General features: G+C 49.8%; 1 protein-coding gene across 1 annotated transcript in view; it reads right to left on the bottom strand.

Moving 5' to 3' along the window:
* Nucleotides 1–15,278, bottom strand: part of USP22 (ubiquitin specific peptidase 22) — a 58,688-nt gene extending 43,410 nt beyond the window's left edge. The window contains exon 1 of the mRNA XM_054708952.1: nucleotides 14,886–15,278. Coding sequence (XP_054564927.1) covers nucleotides 14,886–15,056 — 171 coding nt within the window. The 5' untranslated portion in view covers nucleotides 15,057–15,278. The remainder of the gene's footprint in view (nucleotides 1–14,885) is intronic.
* Nucleotides 15,279–27,753: the final 12,475 nt, after the last annotated feature.

The raw sequence follows: 27,753 nt of genomic DNA, 5'->3' as shown, positions 1-27,753 counted from the left end.
ATCCAGGAGGTCACCAGTTGGATTCCCAGTCAAGGCACATGCCCAGGTTGTGGGCTTGATCCCCAGTGTGGGGCGTGCAGGAGGCAGCCGATCAGTGATTCTCATCGTTGATGTTTCTATCTCTCTCCCCATCTCCCACTCTCTCTGAAATCAATGAAAATATATTTTAAAACAAATACTGAAAGGGCCTCTGAAAATAACAGCAGGCAACACCAACATTACCTGCTACTTGCTGAATGCTCGCTAAACACTGGACTGTTAATTCTCATTCAATCCGCACAACCACCCCATGAGGAAGGCTTGAAACCCCTCTGACATTGAAGAAATTAGTGTATATGCTGTGACAATAAAGCCAGGAAAGGACACAGCTAGAGCATGGACCAGGACCTGCCTGATCCTAGGAGCCCACTCGCCCACGTAGCCGGAGACTGTCCCTTCTAAGCTTCCCTCTGCACACACAAGACCAAGCAAGGGCCCAGCCCAGAGGGGACAGGCTGAGCACTCACACATGTGGCGTGCAGGCCTGGGCACCAGTCTGCAATCTTTCTTTCCATAAAACAGGAACCGTGGAAAACTGTCGTGAGAGAGATGCACAGGGGTGTTAATAACTTGTGTGGCCTCCAGAAGCGGCAGAATCAGTGGAGAGGAGTCGCGGGGGGTGTGCAGTGTGTGGAGGTCCACTCCATAAAGTGAGAAAACCCTGAGCCGAAGCACCGGTCAGAGAGAGCTGTGAGCACCTTAGGACCACAGCACAGATGCTCCTTTACATCCATGCTCAGGCTTTAGGCTTGGGAAGGGGCCGAGCCTGCGATCTGAGGGAAGGGGAAAAAAATCAATGGAAACATATCCTCAGGTGAGGATAAAAAGAAAAATAAAGAAATGTCATATCCTATGAAAGACACATCTTGAAAATGCCTAAAGAAAGTTGTCATTTTTTCATGGTGAAGGGACTGGAGTCCGTGTTGATGAAAACACCTTGGTGGCTGCGGTGACTGGCAGTGGCTGCAGCAGCAGGGTGATGGGGCTGGCCTTCCCCTGACCAGCCCGGTTGCCTCCCACAAAGGGAGGCCAGACTGCGGCTTAGGTACGCTCCCTGTGGGGCGCGGGCCTAAGCCATCAGTAGGACATCCCCCGAGGGCTCCCAGTATGTGAGAGGGGGCAGGCTGGGCTGAGGGACCCCTAGTCCTATATAACAAAGAGTTAATATGCTAATGGTCGTGACGCCCTCACACCATAACAACCGTTCAGCAGAAGGCTTCGTGTGTAGCGGGGCGGAGCTGTCGCGCTGCACCGGAGATGGGGCAGAAGCCGGGAGGTGCCTGGAGGAGGCGGGACCATCCTGTGGCAGAGAGGGCCAGGGTAAGAACCTATAGCGCCCCCCTCACCAGTCCTTCGCCACTCACCACTCGCACTCAGAGCGCTCCGCCACCCACCCACCAGGGGAAGGAGTGCAGCGCATACGCCAAGAAGCAGCACTCGAAACTCTGCAGCAGGCGCGAGGCTCCCACGCTCTCCTCCGGCGCCATGATGGGGCAGAGCCGCCGAGTTGCTCTGGAGACAGGGTGGAAGTGGGGAGGCACCCGGAGGAGGCGGGACCAGCCCAAGGCAACTTGTGGGACTGAGGGTGGGGCTTGAAGTGGCCAGAGAAGGTCGGAGGGGTCAGGGGTGGGGCCAGGTGTGCTCAAGCTCTGGGTGGAAAAGTTAGGTTGTCAAGGAAGGGCAGCAGGCAGGTGGGCAGGGCCGCGCGATTTCTCGCGCTTGGCCTCTAGTACAAAATAACACACAGAGGTGTAATATACCTGGGTATACTAAGAGAGATCAATGAAATGCTATGAAAATTAAAAGAACAACCACATCTAATTAAAGAGGATTGGAGGAAATAATAAAAGTTTGTATACAAGAGGTGGAATTTGAGCAGAGAGCTCAAAATTCTATGGAATCCTATCTGATAAAGAAGGAATATGCTAATTGACCCTCACGCCATCGCCAAGATGGCAGCACCCACAGCCAATAAGGGGGGAATAGGCTAATTAACTGTCATGCCCTCAAAGATGGCCACACCCACAGCCAAAAGATGGCGGCGCCCAGTCCCCTCAGCCTTGCCACGCGCCTGCCTCCGGAGTCCCCCAGTCCTCTCAGCCCCCCAGCCACCCAAGGGCCGCCCAAGGCACAGGTAACCAGGGCTGGCCGAGGCTTGCACTGCCGGCAGTGGCCGCAGCAGAGGTGCGATGGGGCGTCGCCTTCCCCTGATCACCGGGTCGCCTCCCGCCCCTGAGGGCTCCCGGACTGTGAGAGGGGGCAGGCGGGGCTGAGGGACCCCCCTCTAGTGCATGAGTTTTCATGCACTGGGCCTCTAGTATTTCTTATAAAGGGTATGACTGCAATTCACATGAAGAGAATTAAAGCAAAGCAGAAAAGTACTGCTATCCTTAAGAGAGAGGAGGAGAAAAGGACTCACTAAACACCTAATTTCCTCCTCTGGGGAGCTGTGTGTGGGCAGGCAGGATGTCAGCTGAGGGTGGGTTTAGCACTAACCAGTACAGAGCTTGCTGAGCTGATGGATCAAACAGCTAAGAGACTGCTTCTCTAACATTAATCAAGTAACCAACCAATAGGCAATAAGCACTAAATATAGGAAATAAATCTTCCTTTATGTATTCATAAAGTGTCACCGTTGTCTTCTGCATTATTTCTCTATCACCACTGTCCATTACAGTAGCCACTAACCAAATGTGGCTATCGAGCTCTTGAAATCATAAGCATACCCTCAGGTGAGGATTAAAAAAAATGTCTGTTTCTATCTCCTACAGCTACTATGAGAATTAAATGAGCTGATGTTGTAAAGTACTGGGAATACTGTTTGCACACGTTAGGGTTTGTAGTGGGCAGACAGTAGCCCCCACATCCTAATCTCCAGAACCTGTGAATGCTACTTTTTTGCATATGGAATTAAGTTAATGCTTCTTTTTTGCATATGTAATTAAGGGTCTTGGAAAGTGTATTTTTGTATATGTACTTAAGTTAAGAATCTTGAGATGAGACTGTACTTGATCATCTGGGTGGATCACAGGTGTCCTTATAGAGGAAGGGAGACTAGACACCCCAGGGAAGGCCTTGTGCGAAGGCAGAGAATGCAGTGAGGACCAGGCTCCAGGAGTGGAAGTGGCCAGCAACGGGCCCTCAGAACTTGTTCTAAACCAAGTTTGTGGTCATTTGCTACAACAGCCACAGGAAACTAACACAGGGCTCGGGTTAGCTATTTTTATTCTAACTCCTTTCTATAACACTGAGAAGGTAAGAAACTAATTCCCCAAACACCCTTGCATCAGACCCTGCTGCTCTACGTAGTTGGTAAGGAAGGGTGGGACGTGCTCCTGCAGCTTGCAGGCAAGGGGTCCATATGGTCCCGTATCACTGATCTCTTAGCTTCCTGTTGTGGAGGCTGTGGGCAGAAGAAGTCTGGAGGCTGGCGGACATTCCTTGAAACATAACCTAGAATCTATTGCTTCTGGAGCCTTTGCAATGATTTCTGTATTAAATCCCTATTCCTATAAATTAATTCAAGTAGATTTCGTAACCTGCAAGGAAATCCTGAAACATAACAAGGCTTTGTGTGTGACAGGCCCTTGAAGTCAAACACGTGTGGCTCACATCAGGGTGATAACGCAGTTGTACAGTGAATTCTGAGTCCAGTGTAAAGAAGTGGAAACATGAGACAGTCTCTTAAGAGCTGATGGACATTTCACAGATTGCCCCCCAACTTCCAACTACTGCTGGTCTGGAAAAGCCTGACATCTACAGGAAGACACGTTTAATTCCTGTGCATTCTTCAATGAATTTTTCAAGGGCTCAAAATACTTTTCTACCATCCTGAGTTTTGATATAAGCAAAGAGACAGGTATAAACATTCCATCATCTACAGGGACAAACTGAGACATTAAGAAACAAAAAAGTTGGCCAAAATTAGACAATCTCCTCAAATAAATTTCCCAACCTCAGAAAGCCAGACTATGACTCTTGCATCTCAGAGCTAAGATGAGTCTTAGGACTTCTCTCGTCCAACACCTTCTTCTATAAAGTGACAACGTGACTGTGACACTGCGATATAGTGAGAAGTGGGTACTTTGGTTTTACTCGCTTCTGGGTGGTGAATGCAACCAGCAGGGTGGTGTGCCCCGCTCCACAGGGACACAGATACTGAGTGCTGGGCCTTCCAGCTCTCACCCTCTGCACCTCACCCGGCTGTTCACCTGTGTCCTTTATAAGAAACTGGTAAACATCCTATCCAATAAAGAGGGAATATGCTAATTGACCCTCATGCTGTCACAAAGATGGTGGCGCCCACAGCCAATAAGGAGGGAATATGCTAATGGACGGTCCCGCCCTCAAAGATGGCGGCGCCCACAGCCAATAAGGAGGGAATATGCTAATAGACTGCCCCGCCCTCAAAGATGTTGGCGCCCACAGCCAATAAGGAGGGAATATGCTAATTGACTACCCCGCCCTCAAAGATGTTGGCGCCCACAGCCAATAAGGAGGGAATATGCTAATTGACTGCCCCGCTCTCAAAGATGGAAGCGCCCAGTCCCCTCAGCCTTACCAGGGCAGCAGGTGCACGGCAAGGCCCGGTCTACCTGTGCAGGCCTGGCCACTCCGCACGCCTTCCTCCTGATCCCCCAGTCCCCTCAGCACCCAAGCCACCCAGGGCCGGCCCGAGGCGCAGTGGAGTTGTTGTTTTTTTTTAATTTAATAAATCTTTATTGTTCAGATTATTACAGTTGTTCCTCTTTTTTCCCCCATAGCTCCCCTCCACCTGGTTCCCATCCCACCCTCTTCCCTTACATCCCCCCCACTGTCCTCATCCATAGGTGTACGATTTTTGTCCAGTCTCTTCCTGCACCCCCACACCCCTTTCCCCCAAGAATTGTCAGTTCACTCCCTTTCTGTGCCCCTGATTCTATTATATTCACCACCAGTTTATTCTGTTCATAAGATTTTTAATTCATTTTTAGATTCACTTGTTGATAGATATGTATTTGTTGTCATAATTTTTATCTTTACCTTTTTCTTCTTCCTCTTCTTAAAGAATACCTTTCAGCATTTCATATAATACTGGTTTGGTAATGATGAACTCCTTTAGCTTTTTCTTCTCTGTGAAGCTCTTTATCTGCCCTTCCATTCTGAATGTCAGCTTGGCTGGGTAGAGTACTCTTCTTGGTTGTAGGTTGCTATTCATCACTTTGAATATTCTTGCAACTCCTGTCTGGCCTGCATAGTTTCAGTTGTACGGGTGCTCCCTTGTAGGTAACTAACTGTTTTTCTCTTGCTGCTTTTAATATTCTCTCTTTGTCTTTTGCTCTTGGCATTTTAATTATGATGTGTCTTGGTGTGGTCCTCTTTGGATTCCTTTTGTTTGGGGTTCTGTGCGCTTCCTGGACTTGTAAGTCTATTTCTTTCACCAGGTGGGGGAAGTTTTCTGTCATTATTTCTTCAAATAGGTTTTCAGTATCTTGCTCTCTCTCTTCTTCTGGCACCCCCATAATTCTGATGGTGGTATGCTTGAAGTTGTCCCAGAGGCTTCTTACACTATCTTCAAATTTTGGGATTCTTTTTGCTTTTCCAGTTGAGTGTTTTTTGCTTCTTTGTATTTCAAATCTTTGACTTGATTCTTGCATTCCTCTAGTTTGCTGTTGGGTGTCTGTATAATATTTTTTATTTCAGTCAGTGTATGTTTAATTTCTAGATGGTCCTTTTCCATATCCTCGAGGGTCTCTCTCCTATCCTCGAGGGTCTCGCTAAATTTATCGGCCTTTTCTAGGAAATTCTTGAAAAACCTTATAACCGTGGTTTTGAACTCTATCTCCAGTCGTTTGTTTTCCTCCATTTCTTTTGTTTGTGATCTGTTTCTTTGTCTCCTCATTTTTGCTGCTTCCCTGAGTTGGTAGGGTAGCTTTGTGTGCTAGGTGTCCTATATGGCCCAGTGGGTCGGCCTCCCCAGTTATCTGAGGTGGACACTCTTGGTGCACCCCTTTGTGGACTGTGTGTACAGCCTTGTGGTAGTTAAGTCTTGATTGTTGTTGGTGATCAGTGGGAGGAGTTGACCTCCAGGCCAATTGGCTGTGAGAATCGATTCTGTCTATGCCGGGAGACAGCCTAATTCGACTAGACTTGCAAAATTGCAAAAGCCTCTGTGCTCAGCTTTGATGGGCCGGAGTTTCAGGGTGGAGCCGACAGCCTTGGCCTACCGTCAGCCCCGCTCTATGAGGTTCCTGGGTCTCAGTGTCCCTCAGTACTCCCTGCAAGCACCTCTGAGAGAAAAGCGCCCTCGAGTTTCGCCTGCTGCCAGACAGTCTAGTCTCTCCCCCAATGAATCTGAATTCCCAGATTCTCTCCTGGAACTGGGGTTCAGTGCAGTCGGAACTGGGGCTCAGCACAGTCCGGAACTTTTGTCTCCTTCCCGCTAAGGCAATTCAGCGGCACACTCAACAGTCTGTCCTCTGCGCAAATTCACGTGCGCGCCTTCGGACCTCTACCTTTCGCCGCTCCCCTGAGTTTCCGCCTTACAGCCCAGATTCCCCCCGTATGAGCCTGGGCCCCCAGGGTCTCGCCTGGAACTGGGGTTCAGTGCAGTCGGAACTAGGGTTCAGCGCAGTCTGGAGCTTTTATCTCCTTCCCGCTAGAGAAAGCCAGCCAGGCACTCAGCCGCCCCGTCCTCTCCGGCTCTGTCCTCTCCGCACCTCAGGCTTTTACAGCTCCTCTGATTTTCCTTGTGGTTTTCTCTTTCCTTCTAGTTGTAGAATTTCCAGTCAGCCAGCTTTCCTGTGGTTCTGGATAATGTCTATTTTGTCTTTTAGTTGTATTTTTGAAATTGTTGTGCGAGGCTGCAGTTTAGGTTTTTACCTATGCCTCCATCTTGGTTTCTCCCCAGTGGGATTTGACAGATGCATAGTGTCATGCATCTACCACAGCCTCTGCAGTGCGGAAGGGTCCCTGCCCTCAAACCCCTGTGGGTCACAGCATTGAATCTCCTAGTCTACAGGCCTCAAAGCAATGAAGTTTGAAAAGAAAATGAGTTTACTTTAAAAACGGAACATATTCTGCCCTAGCTGGTTTGGTTCCGTGGATAGAGCGTCGGCCTATGGACTGTAAGGTCCCAGGTTCGAATCTGGTCAAGGGCACATGCCCGGGTTGCAGGCTCAATCCCCAGTAGGGGGGCGGGCAGGAGGCAGCGAATCAATGATTCTCTCAGCTGGAGAGGGTGCAGGCTGGAAGGCCCAGCACCCAGGAGCTGTGTCCCTGTGGAGCGGGGCACACCAGTAGTGAACATTGAAAGGAAATTAATTAGAAGAAATATTTTAATATCACTATTAGCCCTTTCTCTATAATAGAAGTGTCAACCAAATTCACAATCGAGCCAAAACCGGTTTGGCTCAGTGGATGGAGCGTCAGCCTGAGGACTGAAAGGTCCCAGGTTCGATTCCAGTCAAGGGCACATAACTTGGTTGCGGGCACATCCCCAGTAGGGGGCGTGGGCGTGCAGGAGGCAGCTGATCTGTTTCTCTCTCATCGATGTTTCTAACTCTCTCTCTCTCCTCCTTCCTCTCTGTAAAAAAAATCAATAAAATATATATATATATTTTTTAAATTCACAATCGACAATGACAGATCGAAACACATGTGTGTGATTGGCACCAGCGAGATCTCTGTATGTATCACGCATACGCGAGTCAACTTAGCCTTTTATATATATACCAGTGGCCCAGTGCACAAAATTTGTGCACGAGGCGGGGTTCCCTCAGCCCAGCCTGCACCCTCTCCAATCGGGGACCCCTTGGGGGATGTCCCTCTCACAATCTGGGACCGCTGGCTCCTAACCACCCTCCTGCCTGCCTGCCTGATTGCCCCTAACTGCCTCTGTCTGCCTTATCACCCTTAACTGCCCTCCCCTGCTGGCCTGATCTTACCCCCAACTGACCTCCCCTGCCGGCCTGATCGCCCCTAATGGCCTCTGCCTCAGCCCCCACCACCATGGCTTTGTCCAGAAGGAAGTCGTACGTCCGGAAGATGGCCAGTCGACCCGGTCTAATTAGCATATTACCCTTTTAGTAGTATAGATAGATTAGATAGGATAGGATTGCTTAAGTGTGTGTGTGGGGGGGGGCTTTTTTATCAGGAGGAGATGCTCTTGGCAGACAAAAACACATAATACCTATATCTGGACTGATAGCCAGCCACATGCACTATACTGCCAAACCGGTCGTTAAAAACTTGAACCGCTTTCTTACACCTTACACCAAATAGCTGTTGCCCTTAAAACCCCTCCTCAACCCCCACCTTAGGTTCTGCATTTGCAGTTCACCCAGATAAGGTTCTAACTGGTTGGTTTCTATGCCAATCAGCATCAAAAGTTTCACCTCCTAGCCAGCCATAGGCTCCTCACAGTTCACCCAGATTGGGTTCTGATTGGTCGGTTTCTATGCCACTAGGTATCAAAAGCACTGCCTTCTAGGCAGCCACTGGCTCCTTGCAGTTCACCCAGATTTGGTTCTGACTGGTCGGTTTCTATGCCAGTCAGCATCTTTGGGCCTATCTCCAGGCCTGATCAGAGACCTGAGCTGATCAGCAGCCCCCATGGAGGCCCGGAGAGAAAGCGAGGCAAGGGCTTATGAATTGCTTCCACGGGGGCTGCGGATCAGACCCTGCTACTCTTTCTGGGCCTCTCTCCGGGCCTGATCTCCAGCCCCTCGGCATCAATGCTGGGTCGCCACAGCACCTGCAGTGCAGCAGTCAGATCTCTCACATCGATGTTTCTCTCTGTCTTTCCCTCCCTCTACCACTCACCCTAAAAATCAATGGAAAAATATCCTTGGGTGAGGATTAACAACAACAACAAAGAGTTGCTTTAGGCACCAAACTCTATGCCTTCGAACCCTTCAAAAGCAATTTCCCAACCTCCAGATTCCAGCCCAAATTAATCCAGACTCAATAATGGCCCAAAATTACAACTCTTCTTCACTTACGGTGTATTTGGTAAAAGTATTTACTGTAGCTACAAAAGGGCTGTTTTGAGGACAGGTTGCTGTAAAATTTTAGCCACAGAATGGTTCAAAGATAGGAATAATTATTTTTTTTAAATGTTCAAAATATAATGCAGACTAGGTTAAGTCATACAAGCCACACGACTGCAAATCCCTTATGTTTTTACTGCTGGTGTCACAAAACCTTACGTGGCAAGACACTTGTGCTATTTAACACATGCCAGAACGCAGACAGGCCTCTGTGATAGCACTGAGGCTAGATCAGGGGTCCTCACACCTTTTAAAAGGGGCCAGTTCACTGTCGCTCAGACCGTTGGAGGGCCGGACTATAGTTTAAAAAAAAAACTATGAACAAATCCTATGCACACTGCTATGTTGGCTGCTAAGCAGGACAGGCAGCGGCGGCAAAAACACCCGGCGGGCCGGATAAATGTCCTTGGCGGGCCGCATGTGGCCCGCGGGCCGTAGTTTGAGGACTCCTGGTCTAAAGCATGGAAAATTTCACATTCCATAGTGCAATTCAAGCCTTTTAAAGCGGGAAGAAAGTTGCCAAATCTGACCATGTTCTTCTCACTCTCCACCTGTCAAAAGAAGAACCAAAGTGTGGATGCAAAAGCCCATAATCCACCTGTACTTAGATAAGCAAAGTTTCAACTCCTGCTTATCCAGGGGTTCATTGCTGTAGTTACATTGTAGCTGAGGGTCAGACTCACAAAGAACCTTTATTTATTTACAAAGATTATAACATATATTGGCATTTTAATAGGAAATCATACCATTAAAAGCAAAAATGTACTAAGCTTATAGATATGCTGTGAATTCTATGCAAAATGTCAAACTGTAACACTGCTACTCATCAAGGTTAAACTCTCTGAAACCAACTCTTCCTCACAGGACCACTAGAAAGTGCTAGAAACGCAGTTTCCCAGGACCCAAACAGATGCAAGAAAATGATCCCCCTAAAATACAGAGAACAGATGAGGGACACTACAGTTCATGGTTGGTATACTACTAAAAGCTACTGCAATACTGACAAATCTGAATTTTGAAAATATTTATCACCACCTCTTGTCTGTCTGTACCTGGAGTTGTTTCTTCAAACTAAGCAATTAAAAAAAACAAAAACAAAAAAACACACTAATCCAGCCCTGGCCAGGTGGCTCAGTTGATTGCAGAATCCTCCCATACACCAAAATGTTACAGGTTCCATTCTGGGTCAGGGCACATACCTAGGTTGTGGATTCCATCCCTGGTCGGGGTGCATACAGGAGGCAACCAATTGATGTTTCTCTCTCACATCCATGTTTCTCTCTCTGTCTCTCTCTCTAAAAATCAATAGAAAAAATATTGTCAGGTGAGGATTAACAAAGAATAAATATATAAATACAAATCAATAAAAGACATCCTCGGGTGAGAATTTTAAAAAATTAAACAGCCCTGGTCAGTTTGGCTCAGTGGATAGAGAGTTGGCCTGCAGACCAAAGGGTCCCAGGTTCGATTCCGGTTGGGGGCACATGCCTGGGTTGCGGGCCCGGTCCAAGGTGCAGGAGGCAGCCAATCAATGATTCCTTCTCATCATTGATGTTTCTCTCTCTCTTCCTCTCTGAAATCAATAAAAATATATATTTAAAAAAAAAAATTAAACAGCCCTGACCGGTTTGGCTCAGTGGATAGAGCGTCGGCCTGCGGACTAAAGGGTCCCAGGTTCAATTCCGGTCAAGGGCATGTGCCTTGGTTGTGGGCACATCCCCAGTGGGGGGTGTGTAGGAGGCGGCTGATTGATGTTTCTCTCTCATCAATATTTCTAACTCTCTCTCCCTCTCCCTTCCTCTCTGTAAAAACATCAATAAAATACATTTTTTAAAAATTAAACAAACAAAAAGAACACATGAAACTAACCCAAGCCATATTCTGTATATAGAAAAAAAAGTGACACAAAGGAACTAATGTAAAGCATATATAGCAAACAATTCCTTTTTTTTAGGTAAGGATGAATTAAACTTGACTCCCAACTTTGTTAAAAATTAAGGGGGTAAAGCAGGGGGAGAGAAGGGAAAAAGTGTGTGGAGAGAGTAAAAGAGAGGGGACCACCTACTTAATCCACTGTGGAGATGAATCACCCATCACATAAATGTTGGCCAAGAATATAGAGCAGTAAACAAAATTATCATTTTAAGAGAACTGGTTTCAGCCAGTCGATTTTTTCCCCAAGGGCACACAATCCCATTAGCAAGAATTTCACTTCCATCCTAATGTAAATATATCATCTCTGATTTTAGTTCATCCTAAAAGGTAATGCTCCCCAATACCATTACTGATAAAAGGAAAATTAAGGTTAACATTCCCTACAAGTCAGTGGATCTGTTAAGTTTCCCCTTAAAAAACATGCCACTTCTTATGAGCTGCACATCAGGGATGCTTATTTAGCTACTAGAGGCCTGGCGCACGGATTTGTGCACCGGTGGGGCGTGTGGCCTGCAGGGATTGCCCGCTGTGGAGCGCTGCTCATCCCAGTCAGCCAAGTGGCGCTCCCGCTGTGGGAGTGCACTGACTACAGGGGGCAGCACCTGCACTGAGCGTCTGCCCCCCGGTGGTCAGTATGAGTCATAGCGACTGATCAACCAGTCGTTCTGTTTGGTTGCTGGGCTTTTTTATATATACTAGAAGCCCGTTGCACGAAGTTTCGTGCAATAGACTTTTCCTTCACCTGGCTGCCGGCACCAGTTTTCCGCCAGCAGAAGTTTTCCTCTGGCCACCCGCTGGTGGCCAGAGGAAAACTTCTGCTGGCGGAAAACTGGTGCCGGCAGCCACGCAATCGGCCACCCCGAGTTCCGCCACCAGCGTCTTCCACCGGCCGCATGGGTCCATGGGTCCTTCCGCAGCGCGGGCTGTTTAGGCCGGCAGGAGAAGGGGGGGGGGCAGGGGCTCGCGAGTCCCTGACCCCCGCTCCTACCGCCAGCCAATCGGCCACCCTGAGTCCCACCCCCCCCCCCCCTGCACCTCCAGCCGGCCCAATCGTGGGCGTAGCGGAGTGATGCAATTTGCATATTACCTTTTTATTATGTACTAGAGGCCCGATGCACGAAATTCGTGCACGGAGGGGGGTTGTCCCTCAGCCCAGCCTGTATCCTCTCCAATATGGGACCCCTCGAGGGATGTCCGACTGCCCATTTAGGCCCGATCCCGGTGGGCAGTCGGATCCCTAAACGGGCAGTCGGACATCCCTCTCACAATCCAGGACTGCTGGCTCCCAACTGCTTGCCTGCCTGCCTTCCTGATTGCCCCTAACCGCTTCTGCCTGCCAGCCTGATCACCCCCTAACCACTCCCCTGCCAGCCTGTTTGCCCCCAACTTCCCTCCTCTGCCAGCCTGGTCACCCCTAACTGCCCTCTCCTGCAGGGTTGATCACCACCAACTGCCCTCCTTTGCAGGCTTGGTCCCTCTCAACTGCCCTCCCTTGCAGGCCGGGTGCCTCCCAACTGCCCTCTCCTGCTGGCCATCTTGTGGTGGCCATCTTGTGTCCACATGGGGGCAGGATCTTTGACCACATGGGGGCAGTTATATTGTGTGTTGCAGTGATGATCAATCTGCATACTACTCTTTTATTAGATAGGATAGAGGCCTGGTACAGGGGTGGGGGCCAGCTGGTTTGCCCTGAAGGGCATCCCGGATCAGGTGGGGGTTCCCTTGGGGTGTGGGGCGGCCTGAGCGAGGGCCTGTGGTGGTTTGCAGGCTGGCCACGCCCCCTGGCAACCCAAGCGGAGGCCCTGGTATCTGGAATTTATTTTCCTTCTACAATTGAAACTTTGTAGCCTGGAGCGGAGCCAAGCCTGCTGTTCCCTCCGAGGCCCGCAGCCATTTCTGTTGGGGTTATAACTGAAACTTTGTTGCCTTAAGCGGGTGGGCCCGGCCAGGGTGTGTGGAAAGCTTTGCTTCCCCTGTTGCCGGCGGCAACCCTGGCCTGCTCTCTCAAGCTCCATTCTGCTGCCATTTGTTTGAATTTGTTTACCTTCTATAATTGAAACTTTGTAGCTTGAGTGGAGGCTTAGGCCTGGCAAGGGCAGGCGGAAAGCTTGGCTTCCTCTGTTACCTAGGAAACCTTGCTCTCTGTGGCTGTAGCCATCTTGGTTTGGGTTAATTTGCATACTCGCTCTGATTGGATGGTGGGCGTGGCTTGTGGGCGTGGCTTGTGGGTGTGTCGGAGGTATGGTCAATTTGCATATTTGTCTATTATTAGATAGGAAGATATATATAGTAGGTAGATGGCCTGTAATTCCATTGAAGACTCAGTACAACTTCCTTTTGCCACCTTCTTTGACCACCAAGCTGAGGTGGAGGACATAGAAAGAGATTCCTAAGCTAAGAGGACGTGAGAGTAAAACCTGCCTTCCTGGTTTAATTAAGGGGTCTGAGATAGATGACTGGGGAACGGGCAGACAAGCTCTGGAGTCGGCCCTGGAGGTGGAGAACCAGTTAACCAAGCTCCTGCTAGACCTGAAGACCATGGCTTCTGCCAACAATGAACATGATGTCTGATGCTTCATGGGAAAGACCTGGATGGACAGAAGAGTAGCACAGACCACCTGCAAGGCCAGCTGGGCCAAGGTAAGGAATTAGGAAGTCAGGCCCAGGGGGGAGGAAGAGGCATTGGAAAAGCCTGCGGAAGTGTTAGGTAAACAGACCCAACATCTGAAGGCCACAGAGCGTCTTCCCACTGTGGTAGGTCCCCAACCAGCTCCTTAAGAATCTCATCTTCTCTACTTGACAAAAGTCTGATCTCCTTCATGGTGTGTGCACAAATACACCTATTTTTGCATTTAAAAAACAAATAAATAAATAAATGCCACTGAAGGTGGTAAATGCCTAACTCCCAACCTCAAACAACCGCATTTCACTGTAAAATCCAAGGCTTATTCAGATTAAAAATATCGGTATTTTCTGGTTTCCAAATGATTAAGCCTAATCCCTCAGATGAGATGTGTACCTGAAAATAACACAACACTAAACATTAGTTCCTCACTGTCTACTGGAGGTGATTCATTTCTGGCTGAAGCCTCCTGTCGAAGAAGGCACCCCAAGTCCCACCTCCCCACCAGCCTCACCTGTCTGTCCAGTCCGCTCCTCCCTCCATCGCTGCAAGTGCTGATCAGGACACGGTTTCCTAGAAACGGTCCTAAAAGGACTGCAGTCTCACCCCCACCTCCAACAGCGCCCGGACCGAGACGGTAAAAACCAGCGGCCCCTCGGGCCTCGGAGAGGCAGCCGCGGCGTAGGGAGTGTCTTAGCCCCGCACAGCGGCCCCAACCGGGCCCACCCCAGGCCGACGCGGCGTCCGCGCCCAGCGACCCCTGACCCCCCTCCAGAGGAGCGGCCTGGGCAGTCTTTGTCCGCCCATTCGATTGTGTCTTCCTCTTTCTCAGTGCACCCACCCGAACCCGAATCCTCCCGGCCCGGAGGGTTCCTGGGAGGCCCGCTCCGGAACGTAGGAGACCGGCCTCCTCGCACTAGGCGGCCAACCGGGAAGGGAAAACGCCCTCCCAGACCCGCCCTCGTCCGCCCCAAAGTCGGACTCTCTCCCGAGGCCCAGTCCGCCCGCACCCCATACCCCGAGCCGGAGGCGGAGGGAGACCGGGGAAGGGGGCGGCCCGGGGGGGGGGGGGGGGGGGGGGGAAGGCGAAGGGGGAGGGGAGGGGCGATGGGGGAGGGGAGAAGCGGAAGGGGCGATGGGGGAGGGGAGAGGGGAGGGACGCGAGCGCGGCCAGGACCGCGGCGCGCGCAACCCGAGGGTCCCGGAGGCCATACCCCGCCCGCGAGCCCGCGGCTCCCCGGCTGCCGCGGGCGGCTCACCTTGCGCCTGCGGGCCTCGGCCGTGCCGCCCCACACGAAGCACTGGTAGATGGCGCGCAGGTTCTGCTTCCAGTTGTCCACCTTGAAGCTGCTCAGGTGCGTGCAGCCCGGCGGCGCCACCACAAGCTCCGCGTCCATGGCCTCGCTCTCGGGCTCGGGCCGGGACACCATAGGGGGCAAGGCCCGGCCGCGCGCGGCGGGCGGCGAAGGGGACGAGGACGACGCCAGCGCGGCGCGGGGCTGCTCGGCGGCCCGGCCGGCGGCGGGACGGGCGCGGACGAAGGGCGGGCCGTGGGCCGTGGGCAAAGATGGTGCTGCGCGGCGCGGTGCTGGCGCGAGGCCGCGGCGCCACCAGCGCAGGTCCAGCCGCCAGGCCCAGCCCCGCTCCCCGGACCGCGCGGCGGGAGGGGTGGGAGCCTAGAGGCACCGCCCCGCGCTCACGCCATTGGTCGTCCGCTGGCCTTCGTCACCAGCGGCGGCGGCGGTTGGTTGTCAGCGTCGTCCGTCTGGCTCGGGACCGCCTCCCGCTTCCGGTCTCCCGCCGCGAATGGGGAGGAGGGGCGGCGCTGGGGGCCCGGAACCGGCTCGTCCCGGCCGAGCTTTGCCGCAAAGAGGCGGAGCGACGAGCCTGTCCGCAGGCCCGGCCCCGGCCCACAGCGCGGCCCCTCACCCCGGACTCCGCACCCCGTCCGCCGGGCGCTCGGAGGGCTCCGTGTCGAAGGGGTCCCAGACCCCCGCGCCGCCTCCGGGGTGGGCGCGGCCACGGCCTGCCGGGCGGAAGCAGGCGGCACCGTCCCGCCGGGAGCTCGCGGCTCCCCAGCGCCGTCCGGACGGCGGTGCCAGCCGCAGTTCTCCCACTGGTTCTAAGCCCGTCTGGAAAAATGAAAACGAATGAAATTAAGTAACAAACTTTCATGCAGTGCAGCCAGTCTATCATTTCAGCTTGTGAGAAACATTGTAATTTATTAAAAAATGTTTCACAATCTTCAGACACAAAAACGGGAAAACTAATATTTTACGCTTACAGCCCACGATCCACACCGGCTGCTGCAGGCCCGCGGCTGCCGGTGGACGGAGCCGGCGGCTGGGAAGAGATCCTGAAAGACAGATCCCAGCAATGGACTGTCTTTGGGGAGCAAAGGCCCAAAGGTCTGGGGAAACGGGCTGCTCGCCGACACTGGCGAGACCTGCACAGGCCGAGAACCCTTTCTGTTCAGGCCAGTCCAAAGCTCTCACACCTCGGAGGCTGAAGATGATGGCGCCGGGTTAAAGCTGCAGGGCGTAATGGACGGAGGACTGGGACAGCGTTTGTGCTCCGAACAGATCGCCAAGAACACTGTGGCCTCGGCCTCTGTCCCCTCTACTGCAGTGTGTTCCACTCCCAGGTTCCAGGCCTTATCCGCGCCCGCCTCCAGGTCACCGGACTGCCTTCTCTGGGAGGCCACCCTAATGAAATCATACCTCTCCTAACCCCCAAACCCGCCATCCCTTACCCTGCTTTTTCTCAAGAGAATTTTTTTTAATTATTCCCTCCATAGCATAAAAACTCCATGAGGGTAATGATTTTTGTTTGTTTTATTTACTTCTATATCCTCAGTGCCGAGTTCTGGCTACAAGCAAGTTCTCAAAATTATCTGTTGAATTAATTAACTCAAACAAACTTTTTTGTTGTTGTTAATCCTCACCTGAGGATATTTTTTCCGTTGCTTTTCAGAGAGAATTGAAGGGTGGGAGGAAGGAGGAGAAAGAGAGAGAGAAACATCTATGTCAGAGAGACTTAGACTGGTTGCCTCCCGCCTGTGCCCAGCTAGGGACAGGGAGCAAACCTGCAACCCAGGTATGTGCCCTTGACCAGGAATCGAACCCACGACCCTTCATTGTGCCGGTCAATGCTCTAACCATTGAGCACGCCAGCCAGGGCCCCAAACAAACTTTTAAGATCATTCTCAGAATAAAATGCTGGTTAAGTAAGGCACTCTATGGATATCCTATCCTATCTAATAATAGACAAATATGCAAATTGACCATACCTCTGCTACACCCAAGCCATGCCCACCAGCCAATCAGGGCGAGTATGCAAATAAACCAAACCAAGATGGCTACAGCCACCGAGAGCAAGGTTTCCCAGGCAACAAAGGGAAACAAGCTTTCCGCCTGCCCTTGACAGGCCTAAGCCTCCACTCAAGCTACAAAGTTTCAATTATAGAAGGTAAACAAATTCAAACAGAATGGCGGCAGCCACGGAGCTGGAGAGACCAGGCCAGGGTTGCCCACGGTAACGGAGAAAGCAAAGCTTTCCGCACACCCTGGACAGGCTCAGGCCTCTGCTTAAGGCTACAAAGTTTCAATTATAGAAGGTGAATTAACTCAACAGAAATGGCTGCCAGTGGAGCATGCAGGAGTCTTGGCTCCGCTCCAGGCTACAAAGTTTCAATTGTAGAAGGTAAATAAATCCCAGATACCAGGGCCTCCACTTGGGTCGCCAGGGGGCGTGGCTGGCCTGCAAACCACCACAGGCCCTTGCTCAGGCTGCCTCATGTCCCAAGGGAACCCCCACCCTTATCTGGGACACCCTTCAGGGCAAACCAGCTGGCCCCCATTCCTGCACCAGGCCTCTATGCTATCTAATAAAAGAGTAATATGCAGATTGGTCATCACTGCAACACACAATATAGCTGCGCCCATGTGGTCAAAGATCCTGCCCCCATGTGGACACAAGATGGCCACCACAAGATGGCCAGCAGGAGAGGGCAGTTGGGAGGCACCCGGCCTGCAAGGGAGGGCAGTTGAGAAGGACCAGGCCTGCAAGGGCGGGAAGTTGGAGGCGATCAACCCTGCAGAGGAGGGCAGTTAGGGGTGACCGGGCCGGCAGAGGAGGGAAGTTGGGGGCAAACAGGCTGGCAGGGGAGCAATTAGGCATCAATCAGGCTGGCAGCGGAGTGGTTAGGGGGTGATCAGGCTGGCAGGCAGAAGCAGTTAAGGGCAATCAGGAAGGCAGGCAGGCAAGCAGTTGGGAGCCAGCAGTCCTGGATTGTGAGGGGGATAACCAACTGCCCATTTAGGCCTGATCCCACCCAAATGAGCAGTCGGACATCCCTTGAGGGGTCCCAGATTGGAGAGGGTACAGGCTGGGCTGAGGGACACCCGCCCCTCCGTGCACGAATTTCGTGCACCGGGCCTCTAGTATATATAATAAAAGGCCAGCCACCATAAGCGGAACCACCAGAGACCAGAACCACCACGGCCCCTCGGTGAGGAGTGATCAGGCAGGCAGGCAGACAGAGTGGTTAGGGATGAGCAGGTAGGCAGGCCAGTAATTAGGGGCGATCAGGTAGGCAGATGGCCCCTCGCAGAGCTGGCCCCGCCCCCCAGCAAAGAAAGAGGGAAGCCCAGGCCAGCCAAGCCATTGCACTCCATGCCTGTTGCCTGTCACCTGCAGAGGGAGGCCACCAGTGGCAGGGTGGAGGGGGGTGGGGGGAGCACCACTGCACAGATGGCAAGCAGTGGCAGTGGTGGGGGTGGGGCCAGCTGCCTGTAGCCCCGGGAAGGAAAGCCCCAATAGGCCCTGATCTCAGGCCCAGCCTAGGGACCCTGATTGTGAGAGGGTGCAGGCTGGGCTGAGGGACACCCCCCACCCCCCGAGTGCACGAATTTTCGTGGACCGGGCCTCGGGTCTATATATATACTAATAAAAGCCTAAGCAACAGTTACAACCGGTTGACTGAACGACCAGTCACTATGACACGCACTGACCACCAAGGGGCAGATGCTCAATGCAGGAGCTGTCCCCTGGTGGTCAGTGCGCTCCCACAGCCAACCTCCCCCAGCCCCTCCCCCACCCCCAGGGAGGTTGGAATGGGTGAGACGGCCCCAATTGGCCCCAATCACTGGTCAGGCCTAGGGACCCCATCCATGCACAAATTCATGTACCAGGCCTCTACTGTTACAGAAAGGAATATCAGTTTACTAAAAAGTGAAATCACTAATAGTCGATAACTTAGGAATTACAAATTATATGTGATTTGCCTCTATAAATATTATATGTAAGGAATATTCCAATATTACTGGGCTTACACATATGATTTGGTTTCAAGAATGTGATACTTAGAATTCAGGTCCCTAACATTCATAATAGCATATTTATCAATATGTCATTTAACAATGGGAGAATTGCTATGCGCACTACTTGAGTTTTAAATAATTATTTTAAAAGCTCTGTAATCATAATAGCCTTACACATCGATAAATTAAAACAATGTATCCTTCAGAAGCAATTTCCAGAAGAGGCACAGACAAAGCTTTTTAGTACAGCCTTTTTTTGTGGGGAGGAGTTGAAAACACCTTAAATGACCATTAATAGGAGGATGGTTGAATAAAGTGTGGAATTGCCATTCTAGGAAATATGCAACTGTTTTGAAAAATGAAGGATCTATAAGTACTAATATGAGAAGTACATAAGTGAATAAAACAAATTGCAGGAAAATACAGTATGCTCACATTTATGAAAAATAATACTAAATACAGATACATATTAAGGGCTGCAAGAAACAAACCCATTAAAGGTAAAGTTAATCTATATATATATAACAGCCTAAGGGACCGAACAACCGAACCAGTTGATTGGTTGCTATGACACGCACTGACCACCAGGGAGCAGATGCTCAATGCATGAGCTGCCCCCTGATGGTCAGTGCGCTCCCACAGCCAACCTCCCACTGTCCCTCCCTGATTGGGGTCCCTTCCCCCAGGCTGGCCAGCCCTGATGGCCCCGATCAGAACTAGGTAAGATGCCCCAATCGGGCCCCATCACCAGCCAGGCCGAGGGACCCCAACCATGCACGAATTCATGCACCAAGCCTCTAATCTATAATGTTTGAATATTTTCACAATGAGAATCATATTATTTTTTACTTGAAAATCACCAAAACTTAAAAGGAAATGATAAAATGTCAAGATACAAGGGAGTGTAAAGAAACTAAGGCCCAGGGAAAGGGGACTTGCTCAAGTTCATATGGTACACTCACACTGTTCCACAGCATCCAGAACACCGAGGGCCAAAAGTTCCATTTGTTCATCCCTCCAGAAACCCAGTTAGTGCTGAATTGGAGTCCTGGCTTCACCGCTTACTATCTGTGCAACCTTGGGCAGATTCCTTCATTTTCTCAGCCTGTTTACTTATCTTATTTTTTATTGAATTTATTGGGGTGACACTGGGTCACAAAACCATACAGGTTTCGCTATTCACTGTCTGTGGCTGCGTCTACGGGGCCTAGGTGTGTGTGAGAGGAGATAGGCTGTATACCAGCATTAGTTTCCTAAAGCTCTGAGCAGGGGTAAGATAATAAAAGTCCAAGACTCCTGAGATCAGCATACACCTGTGCCCCGGCCAGCGGGGTCTTCTAACGGGGGTACCGAGGCGGCGCACCTAAGAGAATGAGAGACAGACAAGGGACGCAGAAGAATGGAGGCAAGACAAAGGGGTTTCTGATCAAGCCTCGAAATTTTATTTTTACAGCGTTCCTTATATGTGGTTTCTAGAAGGGGAGATGTCTAGGGGAGATGGGGGCTGAAAGGATCATGTGGACTTAGATAATTGACTAAGGTTGTAAAGGGTGCTGACTATAGATAAAGAATATGGCGGTTAAAGGGCAACTATGGAAAGAATGCTTTGTCCTCAGGCAAGAGGAGGTGGGCCTAGTTTCTGTGAGTTTCTGTTTCAGTAACTTGCTGAAGTAAGGTCAGAGTTAATCCTTTGACCGACTCTTGGCTCCTGACATCTCCTCCCTTTCTGTTTAAGAAACGGGAGTGGGCATTAATCGACCGAGGAGACATTGACCTGGTTCCTCCCGTGGGCTTTGCATACCCACTGTGTGTGGCTCTTGACACCTTTTGGGGAGGAGAGGCAGAGCCATTATTTTTATCGATGTCAACCTCTATGCAAACCAGGTATACTCTCAGGGAAATCCAGAGGAGGTTGGAAAAATATCCCAACCTTCCCTTGCAATGCTTTGCTCTGCACTCGGTTCGATACCCATACCTCTGGCTCTGGCTAGAGCGTAGGTAAGCATCCCTCTGGTTAAGATGCTGTCCCCGTAGGGAAGGAGCGAGTCTGGGTCCGGAGGTGCTCGCTCTCTTGGTAATCCGAGTCCCACCTATCGGCCATTTCCAGGCGTTGATAATGAATCTGAATGGGTTTTGCTAAAGCTGAATCTATTTGCTGTTTTACGAGGTCGGTTATTTTTCTAAATGCCCAAGGGCCAAATGTAAGAATAAGGAGAAAACCAACAAGGGGACCAAGGATGGGGAGGAGGTAGGGGAGGAGTCCATTAAGTCCACTCCAGAGCGGGTTCTCAAATAGCTCTTTTCGTCTCTTGACGAGGTCTTCTTGTAGCTTCTTGATCTTGTCTCGGACGATGCCAGACTTGTTGGCGTAGAAGCAACAGCGTTCCTGTAGGGCTAAGCATATTCCTCCCTGTTCTTCTGTGAGTAAGTCTAACCCCCTTCTGTTTTGTAGGACAACCTCAGCCAGTGAATCAATCTGATCCTGGAGATCATTAATGGTACCAGAGAGAGCTTGGACATCGTCGATCAATTGGTTAGATAATTTTGTATAGGAATGTATTGCTACCCCCAGACCTGCTGTGCCAGAAGCCATAGCTCCAGAGACCCCTAGACCGACAAGTAAGGGGATGAGCTGGATAGCTCGCTTACTGCGTCCAGCAATGTAGTCAAGGCTGGGTAGGGGGATAGGCTCGTTCCCCGGAATAATATCAATATCGGGGAGAACAATGCCCTGTATGCATAGCCCCGTCCAGTTTGTAGGTAGGGCCGTGAAGGCCATGTTTCCTCTGCACACAAACACTTGCCCGGGAGTGGGACAGAGAGATGAGGTATAGTTGACAATAGAGGAGCAATTTGTAAAGGTAGTGAATCCTACGTCTAAATCATAGTTATCATTTTGGGGGTGGCTTTGTAAGCACAGGGATGTATTAAATCCGATAGGTTGGATCCTAAAAGGCAAGCCAACACTACAGTTCCCCTTAGGTTGTACATCGGTAGTATTTGCTGGGATGGCAAGGGGCATGGGTGTACCAAGGGTCATACACAACCAGCAGTCCCCCGCAAGGGTTGGGTTGGTAACATTCAGAGCTCTGAGTGTAGCCTCCAAGATGTTGGAGGTTTGGGTGTCAAGATCTATGCCCCGAGATTTGGGCAGAGCCAAAGGGTGATACTGTAGGGGAGGATACATGTGCTTAATAATTTCTTCAATCTGTTTCTGAACCATGGCTTCCCTTACCCTGTCTGTTGGCCCACCGCCATCAGACACATGGATCGGTGCTTGTGGTGGCCAGCAAATATCTTTGCCGACCGTGCCGCGGCAGGAGGCTTGGGCATATTTAGAGGGCCCCAGAGGGTGGCTATAATCATACTCGCCTCCAAAGGAACCACTATAAGTTTTTTGTAAGACGGCCGTTAGGTATATTTTGCCATCTGTGTGAGAACACTGCTGGACACTGTTATAACAGGTAGAGTGTAGCTCTATGGCCTTTTGACAATCACTGGGGCAGGGCCCTGGTTCGCCATTAACCATAGGTATGATTTTGGGCTTCTCAGCACATTTCCAGCTTTGTTCGTATCCTCCCCCTATTTGTCTCTTATAAATTAAAAAGGCTGTACTGCTGCCACAATCGGCTGTCCGGGTGTAAGAAGTGGGAATCACCCTACTGTTACCTCCTCTGCAGTCGCAAGGGTTTCCAAACAGCTCCAAAAGTAACTCTTGCTTGTTTATTGGGGGTCCCAGTCCGCCGTTAGTCATAGGTATCAGGATCAACATTATTCCTTGTATTAGGATCTGGGTAATTGTCTCCATGACCTGTAGAGAGAAGATAAATTTGTCTCAGGGATAATTTCCCTGGATGTGAGATTATTTTTCTTTTGGGGGGTTAATTGGCTTGACGAGGCGTTCAGGTAGCCATCGAGGTCCTTCCTCTTGTGTATCATAGACACAGGCGGATCCTCGTCCCCAAATGAGGACCGGATCAGGACCATGCCACTTAGAGGTTAGTGGATCTTTCCACATAACCTTAGCATATTGATTTTTTGTTTCTTGGTGCCAAAGACGGTCTGCAGCAGATTTTCCATTTCTATCTAGTTGTAGAAAATTGAGGGTAAATAATGCGTGATTAAGGATATTGCGGGGAGAGCCTTTTGTAGGATAAATGTTGTTTGTTTTGAGTTTAGTTATGGTATTTTTAAGGGTTTGATGAGCCCGCTCTATTATTCCCTGCCCTTGAGGGTTATAGGGAATGCCAGTGACATGTTTGATTTGGAATTGATGGCAGAAGTTTTGGAATGCTTGGGAGGTATATCCAGGCCCGTTGTCTGTTTTAATTTTTTGAGGTTTACCTATAGTGGTGATACACTGAAGGACATGTGCTATGATATTTTTAGAAGCTTCGCCGCTATGGAGAGTGGCGAAGATGAATCCACTATAGGTATCAATGGTTACGTGGACATATTTGAGATTGCCAAACTCAGAGATATGGGTAACGTCCATTTGCCATATTTCATTGGGGAGTAGACCTCTTGGATTAACCCCTAGATGAGGGAGTGGCAGGAGGGTAACACATCCTGGGCAGTTTTTAACAATCTGTCTGGCTTGTTCTCTGGTAATTTTAAATAGGAGGCGGAGCGTATGGGCATTAAGGTGATGGAGAGCATGGCAGTGCTCGGCCTTAGCAACAGAATTTATGGTGAGGGAACATATTAGGCGGGTGCTTTTATCTGCGAGTGAATTACCTTGGGAGAGGGGGCCGGGGAGGTCGGTATGAGCTCTTAAATGCCCAATGTAGAAGGGAGCTTGTCTTTTCAGGATAAGGGATTGAAGTTGGTGAAAGAGAGGGACAGCATTAATAGACGGTTTAATATAGGGGACTGTTTCAAGTAAAGGGACTGAAAGTGCTATGTAGGCACTGTCTGTATAGAGATTGAAAGGGGTATTACCTAGGATTTTAAAAATCTGTAAAATGGCAAAAAGTTCTACAAGCTGGGCAGATTGGAATGGGGATTTAGTGCTGTAGCACTGTGAGTCTATAACGTATGCTGCCATGCCGGAGGAGGACCCATCAGAAAAAACCAAGGAAGCTTCTTTTAAAGGGGTTATGGAGGTTACTTTAGGGAAGATGAATGGATGTAGTCTGGTAAATTGAAGGAGTTTATGAGAGGGGTAGTGATTATCAATATTACCCTGAAATGAAGAGAGGGATATAATCCAATCATCTTCATTTTGTGAGAGCCAGTTTATTTGTTCCTTGGTGTAGGGGAGAATGAGTTGGTCAGGATCTCTGCCGAAATATTGGCGACTTTTTTCTCTACCTAATTTTATGAGTTTAGTAACTAAGAAGGGATATGTAGTAAGAACTTTAGATGGGGAAGAGGGTAGGTGGATCCATAAGAGGGGGTTGTCTTGCCATAGGACTCCTGTAGGGGTATGGGGTGTCGGGCAGATGATGAGCATAAAGGGTTTATTATAGGCTATGAATGTGATTTGTTGTTGTTGAATGGCTGTTTCTATGATGTGGAGTGTTTTTTCTGCCTCTGGAGAGAGTTGGCGAGGGGATAAAGGATTAGAGTCTCCTTGTAATGTGTCGAAGAGGGGTTTTAGTTCTTCTGTTGTTAGTTTAAGATAAGGCCTGAGCCAGTTAATGTCACCTAGAAACTTTTGAAAGTCATTAAGGGTTTGTAAATGGGATGTTTTGAGTTGAATTTTTTGTGTGGTGATTTTGTTTGTGTTTAGTTCAAAGCCGAGATAATAGTAAGGGTCTTTTAGTTGAATTTTGTTTGGGGCAATTTGTAACCCGAGAGAGGAAAGTCGATGATTTAATTCCTGACTACATTTAAGTACCTCGAAGGGGGCAGCCCCTGCTAATAGGATGTCATCCATGTAATGAATGATATAGATAGAGGGCCATCGAGGCCTGAGAGGGTCTACGGCCTGTGCGACAAATTTCTGACACAGGGTGGGGCTATTTGCCATGCCCTGAGGGAGAACCTTCCATTGATAACGTTGCATAGGGCCTTTAAAATTAGTGACTGGGAGGCTGAATGCAAAACGTTCTCGGTCTTGGGGGTGAAGAGGGATAGTGAAGAAACAATCTTTTAAATCTATAATTATTTTAAAATGATTAATGGGAATGGCAATAGGAGAAGGGAGGCCAGGTTGAAGGGCTCCCATTGTGAACATGGTTTTATTAATTTCTCTAAGGTCTTGTAAGAGACGCCAAGATCCAGATTTCTTTTTAATTATGAATATTGGAGTATTCCATGGAGAGGTTGTAGGTTCTAGATGTCCAGCGGCCAATTGCTCCTGTACTAACTTTGAGGCGGCTGTAAGTTTCTCGTTAGTTAATGGCCATTGATCTACCCACACAGGGGAATCAGATTTCCATTTGATCTTATCTGCGTGGGGTACAGGAAAGTCAATGACCGTCATGGAAAATTTTGATTTCCTAGTCCTAATCGGTCATTTTTGGGTGTTATTGAAAGTGGTTGTTTGATGCCTTGATTATTTTTTCCTAGTCCTTGTCCGGGTAAAAAGCCTTGGTTAAGCATTTGTTGGGTAATAATTTCATTGGGGCTACACATAATGAGCTTTAATTGAGATAGAATGTCTCGTCCCCATAGGTTAACAGGTAGTCCTGGGACAATATAAGGTTGGACTTGCCCTGAGTTTCCCTCAGTATCTTTCCAGGTTAGGATTTTTGCGCTCTGTTTTGGGTTGGTAGATTGGCCAATGCCTTTAAGATGTGTTACAGAGGCTTCGCAGGGCCAACTGGGGGGCCAGTATCGGGTCGATATTACCGTGGCGTCTGCCCCAGTATCTACTAAACCTTTAAAAAATTTTCCGTCTAATTCAAGAGTGAGCAGTGGCCTCTCAGTAGTAATCTGTTGAACCCAATAGATATCAGAGGAACCAAAGGCAGAATCCAACCTAGGTTGTTGAATATTACTTTTATTGGTGGAGTTTAGGGGAAGTAAGATAAGCTGAGCTATTCTTTGTCCTTTGGAAATGGATATGGGCCCTGAGGGGGCTGAAGCTAGAATGGTAATCTGTCCTGTGTAATCATTGTCAATGACCCCTGGGGTAACCTGAAGGCCGGCCAAGGAGGAACTACCACGCCCTAAGATTAAACCAAATGTTTCTGGAGGCAAGGGTCCAAAAGTCTCAGTGGAAATAAGTTGAATGCCTTGATCTGGTATTAATATTGTATCGGAGGCGGAACAGAGGTCCAGTCCTGCGCTTCCTGGGGTTGCGCGGCAGAGGGAGCTGATGCCTGGGCGGGAAGGATCTGTTGTGGGACGAACCTGATGGCCCCTTGGTTCGGCACCGTGTTCGGGGCCGGGGGCTGGCCCCTCGAGGAGTTTCCCTGCCGGGGTGGAAGGGCTTTACCCTCGATATCTGTTTTTGAGTGACATTCATTAGCCCAGTGGAGACCGCGTCGGCACCGAGGGCAGGCGGTCTTTGGGGGAGCCCGTGGTTGTTTGCCATTGGGGCAATCCTTTATGAAGTGTCCTGGCTGTTTGCAATTAAAGCAGGTTTTTTGTTGTGTATTTGGCTGTTTTTGGGTAAAATTTTCTAGAGCCGCTCCTATAGCCAATCCAATGGCGTGGGAGGTACCTATTCCGGAGCAGAGTTTAATATAATCAGAGAGATTGCCACATCGATAAGGTCTTATCGTCTCTTGACAGATAGGGTTAGCATTCTCATAAGCGAGATGCTTCACAAAGGCACTTTCCGTTTCACCTCCCCCAACTAATCTTTCAGCGGCGTCCGTGAGGCGGCTGATAAAATCACTGTAAGGCTCGTCAGCCCCTTGGCGAATTTTGGCTAGCGAGGTAGTGGCAGAATCCTTAGGGGGGAGACGGCGCCAAGCCTTAAGACCGGCGACTTGGATTTGGGCTAGTAAACCAGGGGGAAATTTGGCCTGGACTTCATTGGTTTCATAGGGGGGTCTGCCAAGAAGTTTATCTCTGGTCCACGAGCGGGAGTTTTTACTTTCATTATTACGTTGGGCTGTTTCTCGGCAGTTTTCAACAAAATCTGTACGCCAAAGGACATACTCACCTCCTGAAAGCGTGGCTCGAGCTAAGGATAGCCAGTCATTAGGTGTGAGCCATTTGTCACTTAAGCTTTCAAGAAGGCGATGGTAAATGGGGCCGTAGGGTCATAATTACTGACCGAGGCTTTAAGATCTTTAAGATGTTTAAGATTAAGGCGGCGGTATTTTTGTTCAGATGTGTTACTCTGGCTAGGGTTGGGGTCTTCAGTGTCTGAAGCTTCATTGTCTGAGTCTGGATTTTGAGTTTGAGAGTCAGAGCCTTCTTCTTCTTCCTCAACGACCATAGGGCGGGAACCCTGACTGCGGGTGACAGGAAAAGCGTGGAGGGTGGTTTTTGATTTCAGGTTTTTTGGGACGGTTTGGGAAGGGTTTGGGTTAGTGGAGAGGGTGATAAGTTCTGCCTCGAGGGCTTGGACTTCTTTAATAAGCTGGAGGTGTTCTCGTTTTTGTTGGAGGATTTCTTTTAAAGAGGATATGTCTCGGGTAAGAGAGACTTTAGCTTGTCTGATGGGGTCAGAATTAAAGGGTAGATTTGGAGCTGTAGCACGGAAAGGAGGAGGATAGTAAAGGGTGAGGGGGTTGTAGGGTGGGGGTTTGTAAGCTTTATTAGGAGGCTCTTGAAGAGCAGGAGCAGTAAGACCCCAGGGATCTTCACCGTCGTGGCAATGAGCAGCCAGTTCATCAAGGGTTTCTTGATCTTCCGGGGAGAGTTTATCATTGAAGGGGGTCTTATTTAAACCTTTAAGTGA

Source organism: Eptesicus fuscus, chromosome 20 (genome assembly GCF_027574615.1).
Source record: "Eptesicus fuscus isolate TK198812 chromosome 20, DD_ASM_mEF_20220401, whole genome shotgun sequence".
NCBI lineage: Eukaryota > Metazoa > Chordata > Mammalia > Chiroptera > Vespertilionidae > Eptesicus > Eptesicus fuscus.
The sequence above is the reverse complement of the archived record's forward strand: the minus strand, read 5'-3'. Positions and strand labels throughout refer to the sequence as shown.